Below are 20401 nucleotides of genomic sequence, written 5' to 3'. Positions count from 1 at the left end.
CACACACTATGAGTTGACATCAAGCAGCAGCAGTGTAGCAGAAGAAAGAAATAGCGTGGGAAAAATGCAGGCATTTGTTGATTTTGAGTGAATTTCTGCAATGTGGAATACCGAAAAACAGGAGGAACAGCCTTGGACACTCAAACCCATGTCCAGTTGGTACTTCAGCTTCTCAAGCTGCATTTTCTTTAAAATATTTTAGTTATCATCTACAAAAACATTGTGAGATATCTTAATTTTCCGTAAATAATTTGGAATCACATTCCACAGAAAAATTCACTAAAAGATAAATCTGTGAGTGGGCGTGGGTCCTCTGTTAAAGTTCGGAGTAAATCACACTAAGCACTTAAATTCTGCCACCTACAAAACCCCATGAAAACTGGGAGTGAGAAAAATAAGAAAAAGAAAATTCAGTGTTTTCTGTGTTCCAAAGCTGAAAAGCCTCACTTGGTTTGTGTATATGGTAAGTCACCAGCATTAGAAGCTGTTGTTACCCCTGTTCTCTGGAATTCGGTCTTTATGTACAGGAGGTTTGTTGTTGGCAAAACAAAGAGAGGATTGAGTTTCTTCTGAGGAAGCTGTTGGTTTGGGCTCCTTGGGCTGTTTTTTGAAGAAACAAACATCACCAGGGTCACTTGTTTCTCTATTTCTGTCTCCGGTTCACATTTATTTTAACAGTTCCAGTGATAAACCTGTGTACCACATACTGATGGCCTTGTTCCTCTGTTTTTATTTTTAACCTCGTTCTGAAGAGATTTATTGCTCTTAATTATGCTTGAACTGTGTTAGCCGTAAAAATGAGGTGGAAACAGAGTCTTTACAATCATTTTCATTTAGATTATTTAGTCAGTGTTCACAAAATTATTAACCAGCATTCTTAGATTTACTTCTACCTTGTTAGATTATGTTCTTGTTCAATGAGGTTTATCTCTAACCTGTTAATCCAAACAGTATGTATGGTAATATTTGCCCCATGTTGTGTTGCTACCTCTCCTAAAGGACATGTGATGTTAGCATGGTGTGAACCTTGACGCCCATCACAGGACAATTTCCCTTCATTTGTTTTCCTAGCTTTAGGGTTTCATTTGGTTTGCCGTATATATCCATACATAGCAACAGAGCAAACACACAGGCCTTATTGTTGGGAAGAAGAAGATTATGACCTGTGATAAAACTGGTTTGCCTCGAGGAGTACTGTGGCGACAGATAGACAATAATTCAATTAAATCTGGGAAAAAGATTATTTTCTGTACTGTACTTGTTAAACTTCTACACAAATGAGATGTAAAGTCTTTTTTTCAAGGCTCATTGATGTAATTACCTTAATAAAGAACTTCAATAAAGGTCTTAAGGTTTGTAACCAAAAAGCAGGAGCTTTCGTTACATATTAGATACCCCTACATACAGTAAAGAGGGTCTTAGCTTCATTCTGACATGACCATAGTCAAAATCACTGAGAAACGGTCAAGTTTTAGAACTTGTTTTCTATTTAGTTGAGGAAAACAAAATATTAATGTAAAAAACAAATAAGCTGAAAAGATCTCTTTGCAGCTTCCCCCCCCAGAAGGTTTCTATTAATATGCTGCAAGCTCTAATTTGAATGAGTTAACTTGAACTCGTTCCCACAGAGGCAGGAAGTTGTAGCTGTGAAAGAAAAAAATCCCGAAAGAAAAACGTGTTTTCGAATGACTTGTCTTGGAGATAGAAACCAATCTTTCACATGAAAAGGTTATGCACGAATTACCAGAAGCTGTCAATATTTGAAATGCAACAAGAACCAGATAGATTTGCAGAAAGATGACTTCTTTGTTAATCAAACAATTTGTTATTTTCCGCCATCAATCTTGCAAACACAGATTAAAACATATCGGCCTAAAAGAAATAGCCTACTTCTGTTTGTTGCACAATGATGTCTTGTTCCTGCTGTGCCACACATTTTCTTCCTTTGTTAAGAAACATCCTGAGGCTCCTCATCCTCACTTTAAACTAAGTTTAAACTGGGAACTTCAGCCACATTTCTAAAAAAATAAAACTCAAGACTGTAACTTTATGAAAACAGATCTTTAGTTGCTTCAAAATGTAATTTGGTTATCCTGTGTCAAAACATGGGGTTGTTTATAGTGACAGAAAATGAGAGAATGCCAGATTTTGCTCTGAGATTCAAAACCCGTGCAGGAAATTGACCGCACATGTGAAACTACCAAGGAGGAAATATTGAGCCTGTTTCATAGTAAGATCCAGTTTCTTCTGATTTAATAAGTCAGACGTGCATGAAGACAATAAAACAAACAATAATTCTACTACTGAAACTAAGAGAAAGAGGGTTATGAAAAATGTTAAAGGTTTAAGTTTGATCAAAGATTTGATGGTCTTGCTACTTCCTGAGCTGGGTTATGCAAGATTTTTCTAACCATGTTTATAAATTTACTTACATAAATTTCATTATTTAGTCAAAACCAAATTTTATATGAATTTATCTTTTTCAGACTGAAATTTCTGTTAAATTGTCAAATGTTTTTATTAAAGAAGCAAAGCAAAACAATGGAAAAGGAAACAGTAGTAGGTTATTATTTACCCTTTATTTTATAAATGATGAGAGTTTAGGCCAAGAAAAGAAAATCTGCTATTGTGGATTTTCTTATTTATTCATTCATTCATAAATCAAATTAAGTGGGGCACTTTAACTCAATTTGCGTGTGATAAGCTTGCCGTTTTGTTATTGCCTAATGAAAATTAAACATCCTTAACCCCGTGAAAGGTCTGCAGCATGTCCTGAAGCCTTTACACAGTCATTTACCACAAAATTGAACAAATGCATTCTTGTAAAAGTGGAATCTTTCTCCTTGGTGCCTTTGAGTCTGTTTTGGGTGCAAATTAAAATGCAATTGGTTAAGATTTCATGCAGAAGTCTTGTGACATTTGCCCTTAGTAGCTTTCTTTTTCTTCTCAAGTTGAAAATTGTCTTTTGTCTTGAAGGAAAGAACGGATCTTTATTTGCTTTTGGGAATTAGAACTAAGTGGATGTCAGTGGTGGCTCTGAATCAGAATTTGACTGATTCATTAACCATTAACATGGTTAATAAGTTATCTCAAGCAATAACATTATTAACATAGATATACATGGATAGCACTTTATTAATCAAAATTAACTGGAAAAAAACACAATTATTCCACCGTTAGACATCAATCACAAAAGACCAAACTCACTAAATCTACTAATCCTAGTCCATAAAATAGGCTGAGAATCACCTGATTTGTTGAGGGCAATAGTTTTAGCAGGACAGCATGAACAATCACTCTACATGTAGAACAGTTGTACCAGTTTAACAAGACTCAAAATGACATTAGTTGAGGACTAAGTTTCAGATTACCAATATTAACACTAGCAAGTCTGACTAATGCATAGTACAACCTCTGAGCACTCTGAGGTTGTGAGGTAGTGTACACAGCCGTTGTGCACTACTTCCATTTTAACCAACTTCCCTATTACAGATTTTACTGTTTGACTGGAACCATTTCTAGTGAACTATATGGTGTAGTGGATTAAAACAAAGTACAGTTCAATTTTCAAATACCACTACAAAAAGCCTGGTCTGCTCTGTATTGTATTATGTTCTCTTCTTAAACAGCATTTAAACATGTTGGACTGTCTTGGGTGATATTGCAGTATTGTGTGTTATTCTGAGGACCAATGAGAACGCAGCCTGTCGAATATAATGTGTAGCCATCCGGAGACATGGAGGGGAATCCAAAATACAGAACACAAAACAACTGCCCTGGTGCACCAGAAAGTCTGATGGACGTCGGAGATTTTTTGCTAAATATTTATCGCAAACCATCACCATTGCTTATTTTGTTTGGCCTGAACTCACGTTTGGTCTCTTTTGAGACATTTCCTCTGTAACAGCTGAACATTTTTCAGTGAAACTGGATTGTGTGTGGTGTGTTGTAATTGCCAGGTGGCTTGACACCACACACCACAAGATCAAACCTGTTATAGCAAAGATATTTTGTCATCTCTCACATTTTGAAAATCAGCTGACTGGTGTGAACTAGGCATTAGTTAATTAATTAATTAATTAATTAATTAAATAAGTAAATTTCCCTTAATTTCAAAATTTAAGCTTTTTAATGAGAAAACTCAAACATGAACATTGTGTCAGCATTTGCAGGTCATTTGATCATCGAGGTGAATAAAATCAAATCTACTCCACCCCTAAGAGCTGTTAGGTTCAGTCCTTTGGTCCATTTGAGCTGCAGAAAGCTTTTATGTGCCCAGCAGATTCTCTAAATTGATTTACATAAGAGAGGAACTGCAAAAAGCCTTGATCTGATTTCAAACAACTGGCATCATATCATTCACCGTGGCGACCATGAGGCCCTCAGAGCCAACAGGTGCTGGGCAGCAGCCTCTTTGTTTGAATTCTGTGTTGGTTCTTCCAATTCTGGAGCTTCTTTTTGTGAACATCACACCTCCACTGATCTTTTGAGAAACCACGAACAGATTCCAGAACCAATCAATGTCATATTTCATGCATGAGTAATTAATGTGGGACAGACTGAGCAGCTTTATGATGTATAATGAAGCTAATTATAAGGAAAAACACCCATAGTTTATGGAATTATCTAGAGCGAAGTGGACTATTGACTAGAAATGTTAGAGTTGCACAGATTTTTTTGATTAACCATCCATGTATTCAGCTGCTTTTGGCTTTCTGTTTATTTTTTCTGATTCTTCTCAGACTGTCATTGTTTCTCCAGCCTTTGCTTCCTTTCGAGTTGACCTTTCAGCTCACTTTGCAACAGGATGTAGGTGGAAGGAATGAGCGATAATTAGAGTAAAGAGAGGAGAACAAAGAGGATGAAGACAACTAGAGTAGAAAACAGTTAGCAGAGAGAGAAAACAAGACTTTATCTGGATAAACACAAGTTATAAGATCATTGAGGGGAAATGACTCACTAGATGCTTTAGGACAGAAATGAAAGTGATGCTGCAGCTGAGTTTTATTTAATGACTGCATCAGGGAGAGATGGAGAAATGATGTTGCAGACGCCTAACATTTACCCACCATCAAGCATTTTCAGTGGCATCTAAGGTTATTTTAATATCATCGACAAGAAAGTTAAATTGTTCCAGTTTGAACCCAGCACAATTCATTAAAAAACAAGAATTACAAATTCTGAACTGCTTTCATAAAGTTTAACATGATAAAAAGTTCAAACAGTTCCAAAATCATTTCCCAGCAAGTATGTCTTTAAAGGTTTAATGAACTTTAATGATTGAAGTTTGGAATGAGCATGTCTGAAGGTTTTCTAGAAACTGGGATGGATTTTTTATAAGAAAGAAGAAGACCTAGTAAACTTTCTGAGTGGCTGATTGCTATAGTGATTTTCAGGGGTAGGTAACATTTCACATGATCAAACTTAACTAATAAACTAAATAAAAATATATATTTTTAAAAAGGATGTATAAGCAGGTATTGAACATACTTTACATTCAGATATTTCTGTTTTAATTAGTGCAATTTGATGTAATCTTTTTTCAGTTTTTTATTAGCTGCAAGCAGAAGATCATTATAAGTAACATCAGTCTGTGTGTATTTAATCACAAAATGTTTCACTTAGTGTGTGGATGTATTTAATAAAACTGACATTCTTAATTTATTCATAACTTAATTCACTATGAGTTGCTGAAATTTTACAAGAACTAAAATCTCTGGCAAAAAATCTTAGGATAGGATGACTTAAAATGTTTCTTTGAGTTTAACTCTAGATTTACACTTTAAGATGTAAATGTGAAATATAAAAATTGAAAAAACTGAAACTTTCAATTGTGTGAAAAACTGGCAAATGTATCAAAATGCCAGTTCAGAAGTCCAGCCTTCTGGGGCCTGTTTAAACCCTCATCTGAGCTCAGATGGACAGCAGTGGTGACGCTTGTTTCTGTATTTGTTTTACAAATAAAAAAGAAAAAACTAAAATGATGGGAAAGGTTTAGCCAAATATTAATGATCAGATAAAAATGATCCTAAACGTCTGTGCGTTTCTTAATTCTGTTACATTAGAACCCTTAATAAAACAGCCGAGTTCCTCGATGCAATTATTCAGGATTTATATGAGTGGTTATCAAGAAGGATTTTACTAGATTCATCTAAACTTATTTGCAAAACCGAGTCTATGACCAAAGAAGAGCAAAAGGTTCTCACTGACTAGATATGAAGCAGGTGTGATGATTAACTCATTATGTTCAGAAGCGACAAATCAAAACCAACAAAAACAACTCATGGAACAGATATGATACAAGAGAACTGCATAAAAGGAAACCAACACAACAAATAACAAGAACACGAACAGAAGAAATCTCATCTCTGGTCCAGAAATGCAAAGTTATGAAAAACAGAACACCAAAGAACTCACGCACTCAACCCATAACAGTGAGACTAATTACGTACATTTTTTTGTTTAGAATGTTTATAATGGGGCTTCATTTTAAGATTGCATTTGAGATTATTGATTCCCCATTGATTTGTAAATTATAGATGGATTTTAAAGACCCTGTATTCAGGTGCATGTGTTTTTGTTTAAAAGATGAAATAAACCCGACATAATTGAGTGTTTTCTTTATTTTATTGTATGGAAAAAGTATTGCATTGTTGGGTTTTCCTTAGAGCTGTGAGATATGGATTGCAGAGATATGTTTAAGCTGCTTTGTGGGAAGGGATGGTTCTCACTGAAACATTTATTTGTGAGTAAAATATATTTTGCTGCTTTGCATCTGTCTGCATCTCAAATGCAAATCTTTTTCTCCTTGATGTTTAGTTCAACACACATGAACCCAAACAACCTGACTTCCAACAACAACAAAAAAAAGTTCCTATGAAACGATGCGTGAGATATAGGTGAATCATTGTGTCTGCCTTAGAGACTGGTTGCAGTTCTTCCTGCGTTTTCAAATGTTTTGCTCCTTGCTTGTCCTCTAAATTTAAAAAGACTTGAGAAGACTTATCAGATCCTATCAAGATTCTCTGTAAAGGTGGTTTAGAGGAGGTTTTGTGCTCCAACGGACAAGACAGGATGTTGATGATGTTCCTAACAGACTAGTTGTATTTCCTCTAGACTAGTTGACTAGTTCCTCTATTGAAAACTGATAGCAAGGAAGGAATATCTACAATGTTATGAGATTCAAAGACTTTAGATATTTTGTGAAGTAGTGGCAAAGTACAAAACCTAGTGGAACCCAATAACCAGCTCCAAAGACCTGAAACAAAACTTCCAGTTTAGATTTGTGCTATGATGGAGTGGTAATATAGCTAAGCAATTTAGTATTCCAGATTATCTCTTTACTTTATTAATAAGTGTTGAGTATCATATGTGCATTAAGGAAAAAAAAGGATCTTATTGCTGCACGTCCACATATCTAATGGATCATTAATGTGATTTCCAAAGGCATGAACGATAACTCTCCGTTTAGAACAACTGCACCAGTTTTGGTTCATCTAAAAGACCCAGGACTCTGGCCATAAAGGACGGGAATCGGAAACCAGGGGTTTAGAAAAGAAACAGAAATCTATGAGACAAATGGATTCCAAGTTCTCCAATGACTAAAAGACAGTCAAGATTTGTTGTAATTTATCTGGTGTTTAGCTTTGTTTATTTTATGGATTAGCTTAGATAAGTATAATCTACATAGTGCATTCCACATAGGTAAATAATAAGAGCAAAACATGCTGGTCCAAATACAAAACCCTGAAGAATTTCATTCATTTGAAATCTAGAAAGACTTAAAAAATCTGGAATTTATCAGAAAAACACAATTGAAACCCAATAAAGGACAGCATTTTAGTTCATGAGGGGGCATATTATCATTCATCGAACAGGAGTCATCAGGAGTCGTCAATAAGATTTGCAGTGTGCTTAGCTGTCGACATCCAGTTTGTGTTTAAGTTGGAAGACGGTCACCTTTCTGGGTTGAAACAGGAAATAATAGCTAGTTCACTTTTGCAGCACATCAACCAACATACTGTTTTGAGGTTATTGCAGCACAAGAAAATGTTTATTCCAAATTAAAAAATAGCAAAACAAATGGAAAAACTGTAAAACCAATTGATTGGTTTTACAAAATCAATATCTGGTATTTTTGGTAGTATTAAGTTCCTTAACAGAGGTTCATATGCTTGTTATTTGACACCCAAATGAGCAAAAGAAAACTAGCATAATCCAAGCCACCAAACTTGCAATATGTACAGTTATCAGCATTGTGGTGAAACGGGACACAGATAGGATCTGCTGTATAACAGATATGATATATTTGCATAGATCTGTGATGATGTTTGCATACACCTTCAGTCTCATACAGGAACATTGGATGCTTACTAAGTTTAATAAATGGTGGATTATCGGATGATTTGAAAAAAAAGACATAAGAGGAAAAAGTAAGACTCGAATGAATGTCATGGAAACTTTTTATAATTTTTTGTTTTTAGGCTTCAGTGGTGATTTGTGTTGAGAAGGAAATGGGAAAACATGTCAGACACAGAAAAAAAATTAATGGACAAATGAACTAACATATGGGTTAAACTAAGATATGGTATTCACATCTCTGTTTGAGTACATTTGAACCTTTGAATCTAAAAATAGCCCTGACTCAAAATAATTTCCTGTTCTAACCAATATGTGGTATTTTTGGATTAAAGAAACACAGCACCCTACATGTTTAGGCCGAAAACATTTACTTCTTATGTCACACAGCAGTCTAGTTTGTCCAAAAATCATAGAAAAACATGTCTGAAATGTACTAGAACTGGACAGACGACTTAAAATCACTCAAGGTATACAAAAACAAAATAAAAATCTAAAGAAACTTCAGAAAGCCAAGAAAACTGTTGATCAACACCATGAGAGACAGTCCAGTTGAGAAAACATAGTTTGAATAGAAACTTTTACAGAGTCACACACAAAGTGAGCCAGAATCACCATTTTGCTGACTAAGTATGTTTATATTTTAAAATCACCATGAACTGACTGTTGGGGTTTGAGTCAAAGAACTGATATCACTCGTTATGACAGACTCACCAACAACCGGTTCATACCACCTGCAACTACTATCAACCATAAGAAAATTTCTAGAAAAATTCTGAAACGTAAAATTTCTCTTAGAGAGTGTCAACAATGCTTTCCATATATTTTTGTATTGATTATGTTGGATTTTTGGTACAGCAAGAAATCCCAGTCATCTGATGTTTTCAACAAGATATTGGTGAAAAACTCTGATGTTTAGTGTGTATGATGTGTCCCGAGTTGTTTGTAACCTTCATCCCTTTGGTGTTTGTGCAGAGAAAGACTACAGCAGCTTGTGTGAGCGGCAGCCCATCGGACGGTTACTGTTCAGACAGTTCTGCGATACCCGACCGGAGCTGAGACGCTGCGTCAAGTTCCTGGATGCTGTGGTGAGACATTTTTATGATTGGTTTGTGTTTGTCCTGTTCCTTAGAAGATTCATACCTTAAGGTTTAACTGGTATTTCAGCTGAGGTCAAGTTGGCTTTACTACTATAACTGATCTAAAAACAACTACGGTTAACCAAAGCCCATTATGTGATAAAAGATCAACACACTAGCTAAATACAAACACTGATGTCATACTCAACTGGAAGCTAAATAAAATGTATTTGATTTTAGCAGATATTTTAAATAGTCTGCTTTTTTGTTAGCTCTGACTTCCAAAGGCGGGAAGTTCCAAAGCTAGGAGCCACCACAGAAAAGACTCGGTTATCTTTTGGGGTTAGTTTGGATCTGTGGGTCTCAAAGGCTATGTTCACCCAGGAGGTGAATGCAACCCAAATCTGACTTTTCTTTTTTTTTTTGTTTTTGCCCATATGTGACCGATATGATACTTTTTTTTTACCACAGTCTGAACAAACCAATTCCAATCTTTTCACCCCCCAAAAATATCAGATTTGAGCCACTCCCATATATGGTATTGAATTGGATGTTTTTGGGTTGTTTTCAAAGCATTTGGAGTCAGATCAGTTTTATCCCTTTTTTGCCTGATTTTAGGTCATTTCTGTGAGACATTACATCATAATTCTGCACCAGAATAAGTCAGACACAGTAAATCCAGATGTAAACAATGATGATTATGAGTCCTTGAAACACCAATTCACTAGACACCCTGCCAGACTTCTCAACAGAAGTTGAAGTCAATGTTTCACAAGACGCAGTTACATAATCTTGTTATAATTTCGAGACAATCCTTGACAATCTCATTATCAGCTGGAAGAGACAATACATTTGGAGGTTATCTGCAAAACAAAGAATGGTATTTTTTAAGGTATTAGGGATTTACGTTAAGGTAACACGCTATGAAAAGGTTTTACAGAGTTCAATGTTTCTTTGGAGAAATCCTCTGTTCTTGTTACTGAATTTAAAAAGAGGAGGAAATAAGTATCCTGGTATTCCCAGCTTATGTTCCTTTGGTCCAAATTAATAGAATAATCTTTTCCTGAGAAAAGATTATTTATTACATTATTAGACATGCAATAACATGTCCAACAATGTCATGTGCAACATGACAAGTTCTACAAATAATACAATAACACAATATTAAAAATTATTTCCCAGTTTTGGGACTTGGTCACATTCAACTTTATTTACACTGAAATTGTATTAACACAGCTGGACTCTTAGATGCTAAATAGGTTGCAGATTAAGGCAGTTGTTGCGCTTGATGTTATTTAGGGGTACTTGAGTGAAGGGGGCTGAGGAGAATGGCAAACTTTGCAGATTTTCATTTGTAATGGCATAAAGAAAGGTCTTAAAATGATTGATTTGTAAAAGTTTTTGTTTACCACTAAGTTTTTGCTCACTAAATATCCCAATGAGTGCCATAGACAGGTATCACTGCATGAATAGATGACACATATGTCATTGTAATACATAAAGACAAGTTGAACCCAGCATCAGAATTGTGACTCTGAGAAAATGTGCTTGTTTTATACTTTATTAAAGGACATATAACAGTACGCAGCTGAAAATAAAACCTGGTTCTCATGTTTGCCTCAATGCAGGAAGCTTTAATTATCCTGAAATGCCTGAATGAAGCACTCAAAGCTTGCTGAGAGCCTCAGGAAGTGGAGTTTAATGTGTGTTTAATGAAATACAGGAACTCTTCACTTCTTGGAGCAAACACTGTCTGTGAGTCAGCGTTCCATACCTCCCATGTTGCAGAAACAAACTATGCATTTAGTTTTCCCTCTAATTCCCAACTCTAACTCGGACGGACTTTGACGTCTTTGCTTTGATGGTTTTTGTTCTCGTTCTCATGGAAGAGTATTGTTTTCACTGCTACTTTGGGGTTTTGTTGACGTCACAGAAAAATGAGAGGAAGCTGGGCTTTTTTCAGAACCATGGTCCAATCTGACAACATGCAACAGCTAATGAAGACCTTATCGGTCCCCCTTTCAGCCGGCTCCATTCTGACTCACTGACTCGTCCAAATGGCTTTGCAGCTTTCCAGCCGGCAATTATTTCTACCCATCCAACCGCTTCCAGGCTCTTCTCTTGGAGAACGGCGAGATGGAGAGGCAGAGTTGGATCTGAACAGGCTCTGCTGTCACTTAGCATGCATTTACCAGCACTCCCAGTGAGAGGAAGCACTTTGAATGTTTCCATTCAGGCTCATCTTACTGCAGGTCGACAGAGGAGATATGATCCGTTTATGTGTGGAGGAGGAAAATCAAAAGGTTGTGGCGTCGACATTCACAGCACCGTAGAAATTTTATCCTAAATATTTGAAACCGATCAAGATGAACAAAACTGGCAGTATGGTTGTGTCAAACCAGGAATGATGCAAATTTGGCCCGTCCAACACAGGTGCTTCATGCACATAGAGACTTTTTGTTTGCAATCGGGGTAAAATTACCGGCATAATTTTCTCACAATGGAGCATGTTAGATACAACACAAACTATGAGGCTTTTTATAACCAAGCTTTTATAATAAGTGCAACCTAGGGCTGGACAATAAATCCATAATAATATATATCGTAATAGACATGTAATTCATATCAATAGACTATTCAACAATTTCTCTGAGCTCCAATTCAGAACTGCACTGCATTCTGGGGGAATTAGGTAGAGGAAAGGCTGTATCAGATCAACCTTTCACAGACTGCTAAACAAGCATGGTGTCCTGAACTAACTCACCCACTCTTTGGTTACCTAGCAACTTTGCTAAAATATAACAAAATCCTGTAAGTACATTTGTTCAATCAAGCTTAAAAGAATTTAAAAACTTGATGTCTTTCTTCCAATACAGCAAATGTACAAAATTTGTTTTAAGTTTTAGACCTAAAATGAATAGTATCCCCTTCCTACAAAAACCTACTTTATTTGCTTGATTATTTATTTTTTATGTTTATTTTCTTGATCTCTGTCTTTTCACTCAATGATTTTGGTCCATGTGACAAAAGGTTTGGACCCTTCTCCATAAATATGACGGGTTGATTTCTTGGAGACATTTTCATAAAACTAAGTAGTTCTTTAGGTGGATCAAAATATTACTCTCATCATTCCAGAAATGTAAATTGTGCAAAGTGAAATTAGGAAAAATTTAAGATTTAAAGATGTAAAGTGCTGCCTGAAAATGGGTCACCCGCCAACTTCCACTGGGCTGGGATTTTAACGGGTTCATTTTTTATTAATTAGTTATGTAAATTTTATGCATAACAATTTTTATGCAATTATTTACTTCTTTTTCTTCTTCTTTTAAACAAATAAATGTTCTGGCCATAACCTTTGCATTTGCGTGTTTCCAAATGTAATTGTATGCCAAAGTTGCATATAAGGAGGACTGGGCTAATTTTCGGTTTGTTTGTGACTGAACCACAATTACACAAACCACATGAACATAATCGGACATCCTGAGCTCTGCAGACTGCATTTAGTGCTGTTTTTGAGCAAAGGGTTCCTGAAAAACTCTTTTAATCCTGCAAAAATGTCAACCCTTGAAGCTCTAATCCTCATCTTTTATTCCAACACCACTAAATGTCAAACTCATTGCAAACGTTTACAGGCGGAGTACGAGGTGACTCCAGACGAAAAGAGGAAGGAGTGCGGACAGGAACTCATCGACAAATACTTCAACCCGAAAGTATGCCCTTCAGCTTTTGATTCTATAAATCAAAATTTAATATTTGTAACAGTATAACAAAAATCTGTTAACTTAAAACAAACCAACATTCAATGCTTGATTTTAGATGGATCTAAAAACTGGAAATTGATCAATTTAGTAGAAATGATAATCTTACTCAACTTGACTGCATGTATTTGCTGTTGATTTGCATGAGATTCAGGAATGTTTTAAATTAATGATTTTTTAAACAGATTTTTGGAAAAATAATTTTGACTGTTTTTCACTAGTTAAAGTGTCATACCACTCATTTATAATTGACTTTGAACTTTTTTTTTCTTTTTTTTTTTTTCCCCACCAGGGGGTCCTTTTTGTGGGCTCTAGTGTCCCTTTGTTCATAGTAGGCTGACAGGAGGGGGGGAGGGAGAGGGGGGAAGGCATGCGGCAAATGTCGTCAGGTCCGGGAGTCGAACCCGCGATGGCCGCGTCGAGGACTGAGGGCCTCCAAACGTGGGGCCCACTAGCCTCTACGCCACCGGAGCACGCCCCGGCTTTGAACTTTTTTAACCAAAACTGAATGAATAATTCTTATTATCTGCATAATTTATCAATTAAATAAATTTTACTCTTCAGAAGTAGTTTTTATTGATAAATGCTAACTTTTAGCATGTGTAATATTGTTATTAATTATATTGTTTTATATAGGCTGACCAAATAACAAACATTCTGTTCTTTAATAACTTTAATTGTATTAATTAATACTCAAATGGACAAATTCAGGAAAGTCTAAAAATATAAATGGAAAAGTCTACTATTAGCTCAAAATAATTATTAAATAAGATGATTTTAGAAACGGTAAGCTTAAATGAAAAGGTAATGTGATTTATAAATAGTATTGCTAATTATTGGTGTTTAGTTTGTAGATTAAATGTTTGTCCCAATTTTTTTTTTTAATTGCCTAAAAGCAGAAACAAAATCTGAAATGGGTTGAAATAAAAATAACTAAACAATCACATCCTCTTTTTTTGCCACCACAAATAGTTCTAGTCTAACAACAGAATTATGGTTATGAATAAAAAAGTCATCTAAATAACTTGTCTGTTGTCTTAAACAGAGTGACATTTCTCTGCTGACTATGATTTGTTTCTGTTTTTGTATTCGGAGATGTTTTCAGTGTCACTGAGAATCTCCTGCAGCTGTTTCACAGCAATTATTTTGTTGTAAATCTCACTTGTTTGTATTTTTCTGCAGTCAGGGAGCCATCTTTCTGAGGTGGAGGCAGCCATGATGACTCAGTGTACAGAGAGGCTGCAGCAGGAAGCCTGCAAAGAGCTTTTCAAGGACTGCACCAAGTAAGGTCACAGTGAATGTTGAAGCAACCGGGAATTATTTGCTTATTTCCTAGAAAATAATCATGTCTGAAGATATTTTCTGCATCCACTTTCGATACAAAACAAAATCAGGTAACCATTTGGTTTGTGAGATATTAGAAATATTTAAAATTCGTCTGGAAAATGTATCTGAGAAACCCTAAAACTATTACTGACATCTGATCAGACTCTTTGCTAGCTTGTTAAAGAGAACACTGTATACGGGCAGAAGGTTTTGCTTTCAGATGAACTACTGTAGTTATTGGTGTCCCCCAGAGATATGTCCTTAGACTGTTGCCTTTCCCTACATATTATTATTTTTTATGAACATTTGTGGATATGAGGGACCACCAGTGATTAGTTCCATCCATCCATTATCATACATCCTTGTCCCTAGTGAGATCAGGAAGGTGCTGGTGCCCAGCTCCAGCGGTCAATGACGAGAGGTCACAGAGCCAGTGAATAGTTGAAATCTGCAAATACTTGAGACAAAATCTTAAAATGCTTAGAACTGCCAAATTTAATAGTACAAACATAAAATATTCTTTGATATGCATTAATATGCTCAGTGAAATCGTCTTAGCACTACTGCAGAAGCTAACATCTGTAGTCTTCCTTTGATATACAGCCAGGGGTGGAAATTAAAGATTTTCTCTATCAGCCGCTGTGGCTGGTAGAGAAAATTTTTTACCGGCCTCTCAGACGTTTCACCAGCCACTGTTTTTTTTTTCCTTTCGATTACAAACCACACAAGTACAAGCAAATTATAGGAAATGTATAATTTATTCTTAGCTCAATGAAAACCAATTTATTGACAATCAGTTAAAGAGTAAACATGGAAATGTGCAGTTGGATGGGAAGGTGCTGCTGGCGCATGAAGACTCTAACTTTAAGTCACAAATAGTTCTTGCTTTTGAGAATTAGACAAAATTAGACTAATTTACAATGATTTATCACTGATCTCTGGCCTGCTCCAGTGTTTAATGAGCAAAATGTACAAATATCTTGTAAATACTTTTGAAAACATTTGTTTGAGAGGTTCAACTCCAACAGTATTTGCTCATGAGTGATGTCAGAGGAAATTATTTGTTTATGCAAAGGCTGTTATCAGCTGTGTCAGTACAGACTCAAAGAACTTTTTGAAAATAATTTTCTAAATCTTTTGAAACAGTTCTTTCTGTATCTAAAACCTAAAAACATGAACAACAGTTTTAGAGACTTGAATATTAACTTTATGTCAATATTCAGGAAAAATGCAGAATATCACTTTTCCTGATTGTTTATTGAAAAAATGACAAAACTGTAATTTGACTTGAAAATCAGTGTGTAGCAAGCAGTTTGACCTTTAAGAACAAAAACATTTGAATAAAGATAAATGCACATAGATTTTTTATAGTCTTTAACAAGAAGTTAAACTTTGACTTGTGGATACTTCTGAAATTCTTCTTCTGGCAGAAGTATTCACAGATTAAATGATGCACAATGTTCAAATTAAAACCTGTTCTAAAATGTTTAAAATTGGTCCTAATTCCTTAAAAAATGCAACAGAGAAAAATAATATTCAGTTTAACTTCAAACAAAGCTCACAATTTTTGTCCCCAAAATAATTGCTGTAAATAATAATATTGTTTTGAGATGTTTTTCATGTAATATTTTGATAATGGCATAATAAGACAAATTCACCTTTTCAAAGATTAATAAACTTAAATTTTTTAAAGAACACTTAACACTGGAACTGGAAGATATTTTAAATATCCATAATAAAACACACCAACCAAAAACAACAAAAAAGTTAATTAAAACCACAAATGACCAAAACCATAAATGAAATGGATTATAAAGTCTCTATAAATAAAATTGCCCTTAAAAAAATATTTGTCAGAATGGAAATGATCAAACTAATCTTATCTCATTATGCGATTAATTGATTGTTTATTGCAACAGGCTTAACTTCAAACCTATCTTCTTATTTCTTTTACATCAACACACGGCCTTGCAGAAATCAATTTAGAGCATTTATATCAGCAACCAGATAAACAGCCACTGTCCACAAAGACCAAAATAAGAAAAACTTCCTGTTTCTAAAGAGTCACCCAAACTCCTTTCACTGTGTGTGTGGTCTTTACATTTTATTACATCTGGGGATCTCATGACTCCAAATGCCAAGTGAGAATCACATTTTTTCATTACTCTCAGGCCATTAATTAGTCATGCTGAATGAAGCTGTCTCACATGAAATGTATTAACAATGTTCATAATTTGATCTCAGTTCCTGGAATTACATCTTGTTTAGATGGTTACAATGTTTTTCTGCTGTAAAAAAAAAAAAAAAAAAAAAAAAGTCCAACCAGAATCAGCTGGAATGAAGAGGACTGGCAAAAGTTAAAGTTAAGGGATTAGCAGAGAATGAAAAATGGTTGGTTACAAGTTGATGACTGGGTAGAGGAAAATATGAGAATTTACTGAAACCAGTAGAGACACAAAAGGAAAAAACAATAATTTGCAACCGGATTTGGTAAACGATAAAAAAAAAAATTTAATAAATTGAGAATTTTACAAAAGCCACAAAGTGTATGGAATGTTTTTCAATAAAGGAAACTATAAACAGTTTCCTCAAAATTTCTAAATGTAGTCTATGTTGCATTTATGAGAATGAAAACTACAGCAATTTATGTCTGCTTGCTTTCAATGTTTTTGTTAAGACAATCACCATTTCTTTGGTTGTTCCACAGAAACAACCGGGTTAAACACCTGAAGGGGCCCGGCCTTTTTGTAAGAAAAGTTGAATTCACTAATTCTCATTTTGTTTTTTGGTTTTTCGTTTTTCTTTCAGATTGATACATGACTACCTGAGCGTGGCGCCTTTCGCTGACTATCTTGACAGCATGTACTACAACAGGTTCCTGCAGTGGAAGTGGCTGGAGAGGTAAGGCTTTCTAACTGTTTTTTTCTTTCCCAAACATGGTACGCGTAGCAACACGCTCAGAGAAAGTTGCCTCACAGCTTCCTGTTCTCCTCCGGGTTACAACAACACCACCATGACACATTTCAAAAGACAAGTTGGAAATTGCCTAATGGAAAGCATTCACTTTTCTGTTAAACTTCGGCAGTAAGAGTTCCTCCTACTGCTGCAGCAGTCTGAAGGTAATAGAACAACAACTGATGGATTTCCTTTACTTTTACCAATAAGAAAGTGATCCAGCAGGTTGGGTTATTATTCAATTCTATGTGTCTATGAGAGATACCTAAAGTAATCCTACTTCATTTGATTTGTAATTGAAAACATTAAAAAAGCAAGTTTAAAACCACCAGCTGCAATGACCTTTAAGGAAAACGGAGAAAAGATTTCTGAATTTACTTTTCAGTACTTTCCACATATGGAAAAGTATGTGAAAAGAAAACTTTAGGAAAATGAGTTTTTCCAAACTTTATTTGCTATCCAACATCCATCAATACAGACAGAGGTAAATATATAATAGCTAAATAACTAGTCCATTACAAGTGAATTTATTCAGGTTCACCAAATGCACATTCTGAATTAAATCGATCTACAAGCCATGAATAACTTTATTGTCACTAAATCATTTTGTTAATAATAAATAGCTCAATATTTAATGCATCAATTGGCAGGATGATGCCGATGTTTTGCATTTTAATACTAATCCCCTTATTAACAGATCTGATTAATTTCTTCAGATCTCTTTGCTTACCTGGATAAATTGTGAATTTGTTGCCTAATTTAATTGCTATATTGGAAAATAAGTGAGATTTTGATAAAAACTGCAGTTCATTAAGACTGCTGTTCTACTAATGGTCTCATTCCCTGCCTGCAGAAGGCTCTGCACTGAAACAGCAAAAATTACTACTCAGTTTTGCAGGGGCTTTTGGTTTATATAAAATATAAAATAGGGGCAAAATTATTAATACCAAGATATTTTGGATACTCCGGTTGCCCAAGAGCACACGTGAAACCACGGCACACGTTCCTGGCCAAATTCACGCCCACATAGTGAGGAACACACTGCAAACGCAGATACACCCAACTTGGCTAGAACCGAACCAGACATTAACTGGCTAGAGCAAGACTTGACAATGGAGAAGGGGCTTTAAATTTCCTTTCACTCTGAGGCTGATTTGCATGATGTCTATGTTGAATCTAAATGCCAAAGTGTTGCTGCCACGTGATTGGCTGATTTGGAGGCTATGTTAACAGGTGTACCCAATAAAGTGGTTAGTGACTGTACAGTTCCTCCAGTAAGTCCTAGTTCTCTTTGAGGTTCTCCTTGTAGTTGGATGAACCTGGAAAATATACTTTGAATCCCCTAATTCACAGCCTCAAATTGATCCTGAGCCGAGGTTCTACTCCAATCTCCTCACCATTTTCTACAAAGGAAGCTTGTTCAGTGACTTAAGTCTCAGGTCGTCTGTTGGTCATGATCCAACCAGGCACCTGCTTATTCTGCAGTCTGTTGGTCTGAAGCCAAATACAACACAAAGACTGTCTTTCCTTGTGTTATTCTTTTGGGGTCTCCAACTGTGCAGTAATGACTTGTGGGTTGAAGGACAAACAAAATAATTTTTGGAGTTTCAGGTGTTGAGAACAAGAGTTGTAAGTAATCTTAAAAAACTAGAACATCATATGAAAACGGGTGACTTCAGATATCCAGTGACACCTGGAAGCTAACAGTCTGGATGGAAGCTATGGGATTTTCTGTAATGACAAAAATCCAGGAATACTGGATTAGAGTTGTGCCTGACCTCATTGTTGTGTTGGTTTTACCAAGCATCTCCAACAAGACCAAACATGTTTCTGGACTAAAAGCTGATTCTGGTTGGCAACAGAAAGCTTTAATGCTGCAGTTTAAACGTGAAGAGCTTCGCAGGCATCAGGATAGAAAACAAAACAAACAGAAAAAATACTTGGTAACAAGCAGCAGTTTCCCAGTCCCAGGCTTGCTTTATCAGTAAATGAGTCATGGTGTTAATGAGCGTAAACCCCAGAGACCTGTTCATTCACCTGCTTGAATGATCAAACTGGTCCAGAGGGGGATGAAGTGGGAGGCATGATCCCAGGAGGAACCAGATTGGTGGCTGATGTTGATTAAGGGAATCATTGGTCTTCATGAATCCAATCAAGTTTCAAACCAAGCATGAAATTTAAATTTGAAAACATACGGACCAAAAGAGTTGTTGGTGCTTCAAGATGTCCAGCAATTGGTTTTGATCAACAGCTATCCACAAGTTTTTATTTGCTCAGTTTTAGACCAGTGCCTGAACATGCTCATTGGAATGTTTCATCTTTCACCAAAGATCTCAACCAAAGACAACTTACCAGAAAAACGAGTTGAAATTTGCTCCTTTGACTCCTTGTTTTCAGCGGCCTCTAACAAAGACAAGTTTTGTTTCTTTACATCAGAAGCTTTCAAACGTCTTACAACAAGAACCATAGAGATGTGAAGATTTCCACTGTAATGGACAACCTGCTTCAGATGACTATGAAACACTTCTGTGTTTTGGAAGTTGAATCATATAATTATTATGTCCAAAAAGTAAACATCATAATTTCTATACTGAGGGTCACTATTCAGCTCCTTCTGATTGATCCAAAATTGTTTCCTTTTGAGGAGGTCCATGTGGTTCCTCCAGAGAGTTCTGAGCATTGTAGCATCTCATGAGGAGTAGGACCAACTGTGCCAGTAGTAAAATGGCTTAAACATTCCTCTCACTCCCGCATTAATTGCTCAGTATTTGGAAGCATGGCCAACACGGAATGACTATATTTATTTACTCAACATTGTTCACAACTTCTTCTATGCTGGTTGGCCTGCATGAGCTCCATCCTGAGGAATCGAGCAGAATTGCATAAAAAGGCAATGGCCAGTCTACATGTAGCAGACATCCTTCT

General features: G+C 35.8%; 1 protein-coding gene across 1 annotated transcript in view; it reads left to right on the top strand.

The window, feature by feature from the left end:
- Nucleotides 1–20401, top strand: part of grk6 (G protein-coupled receptor kinase 6) — a 44043-nt gene that overhangs the window by 11288 nt on the left and 12354 nt on the right. The window contains exons 3-6 of the mRNA XM_044141615.1: nucleotides 9334–9446; nucleotides 13070–13147; nucleotides 14378–14478; nucleotides 17330–17422. Of these exons, the coding sequence (XP_043997550.1) occupies nucleotides 9334–9446; nucleotides 13070–13147; nucleotides 14378–14478; nucleotides 17330–17422 (385 nt within the window). The remainder of the gene's footprint in view (nucleotides 1–9333; nucleotides 9447–13069; nucleotides 13148–14377; nucleotides 14479–17329; nucleotides 17423–20401) is intronic.

Source organism: Gambusia affinis, linkage group LG15 (assembly GCF_019740435.1).
Source record: "Gambusia affinis linkage group LG15, SWU_Gaff_1.0, whole genome shotgun sequence".
Taxonomy (NCBI): domain Eukaryota; kingdom Metazoa; phylum Chordata; class Actinopteri; order Cyprinodontiformes; family Poeciliidae; genus Gambusia; species Gambusia affinis.
Note: the sequence above shows the minus strand (reverse complement) of the source record. Positions and strands in the feature narration are given on the sequence as shown.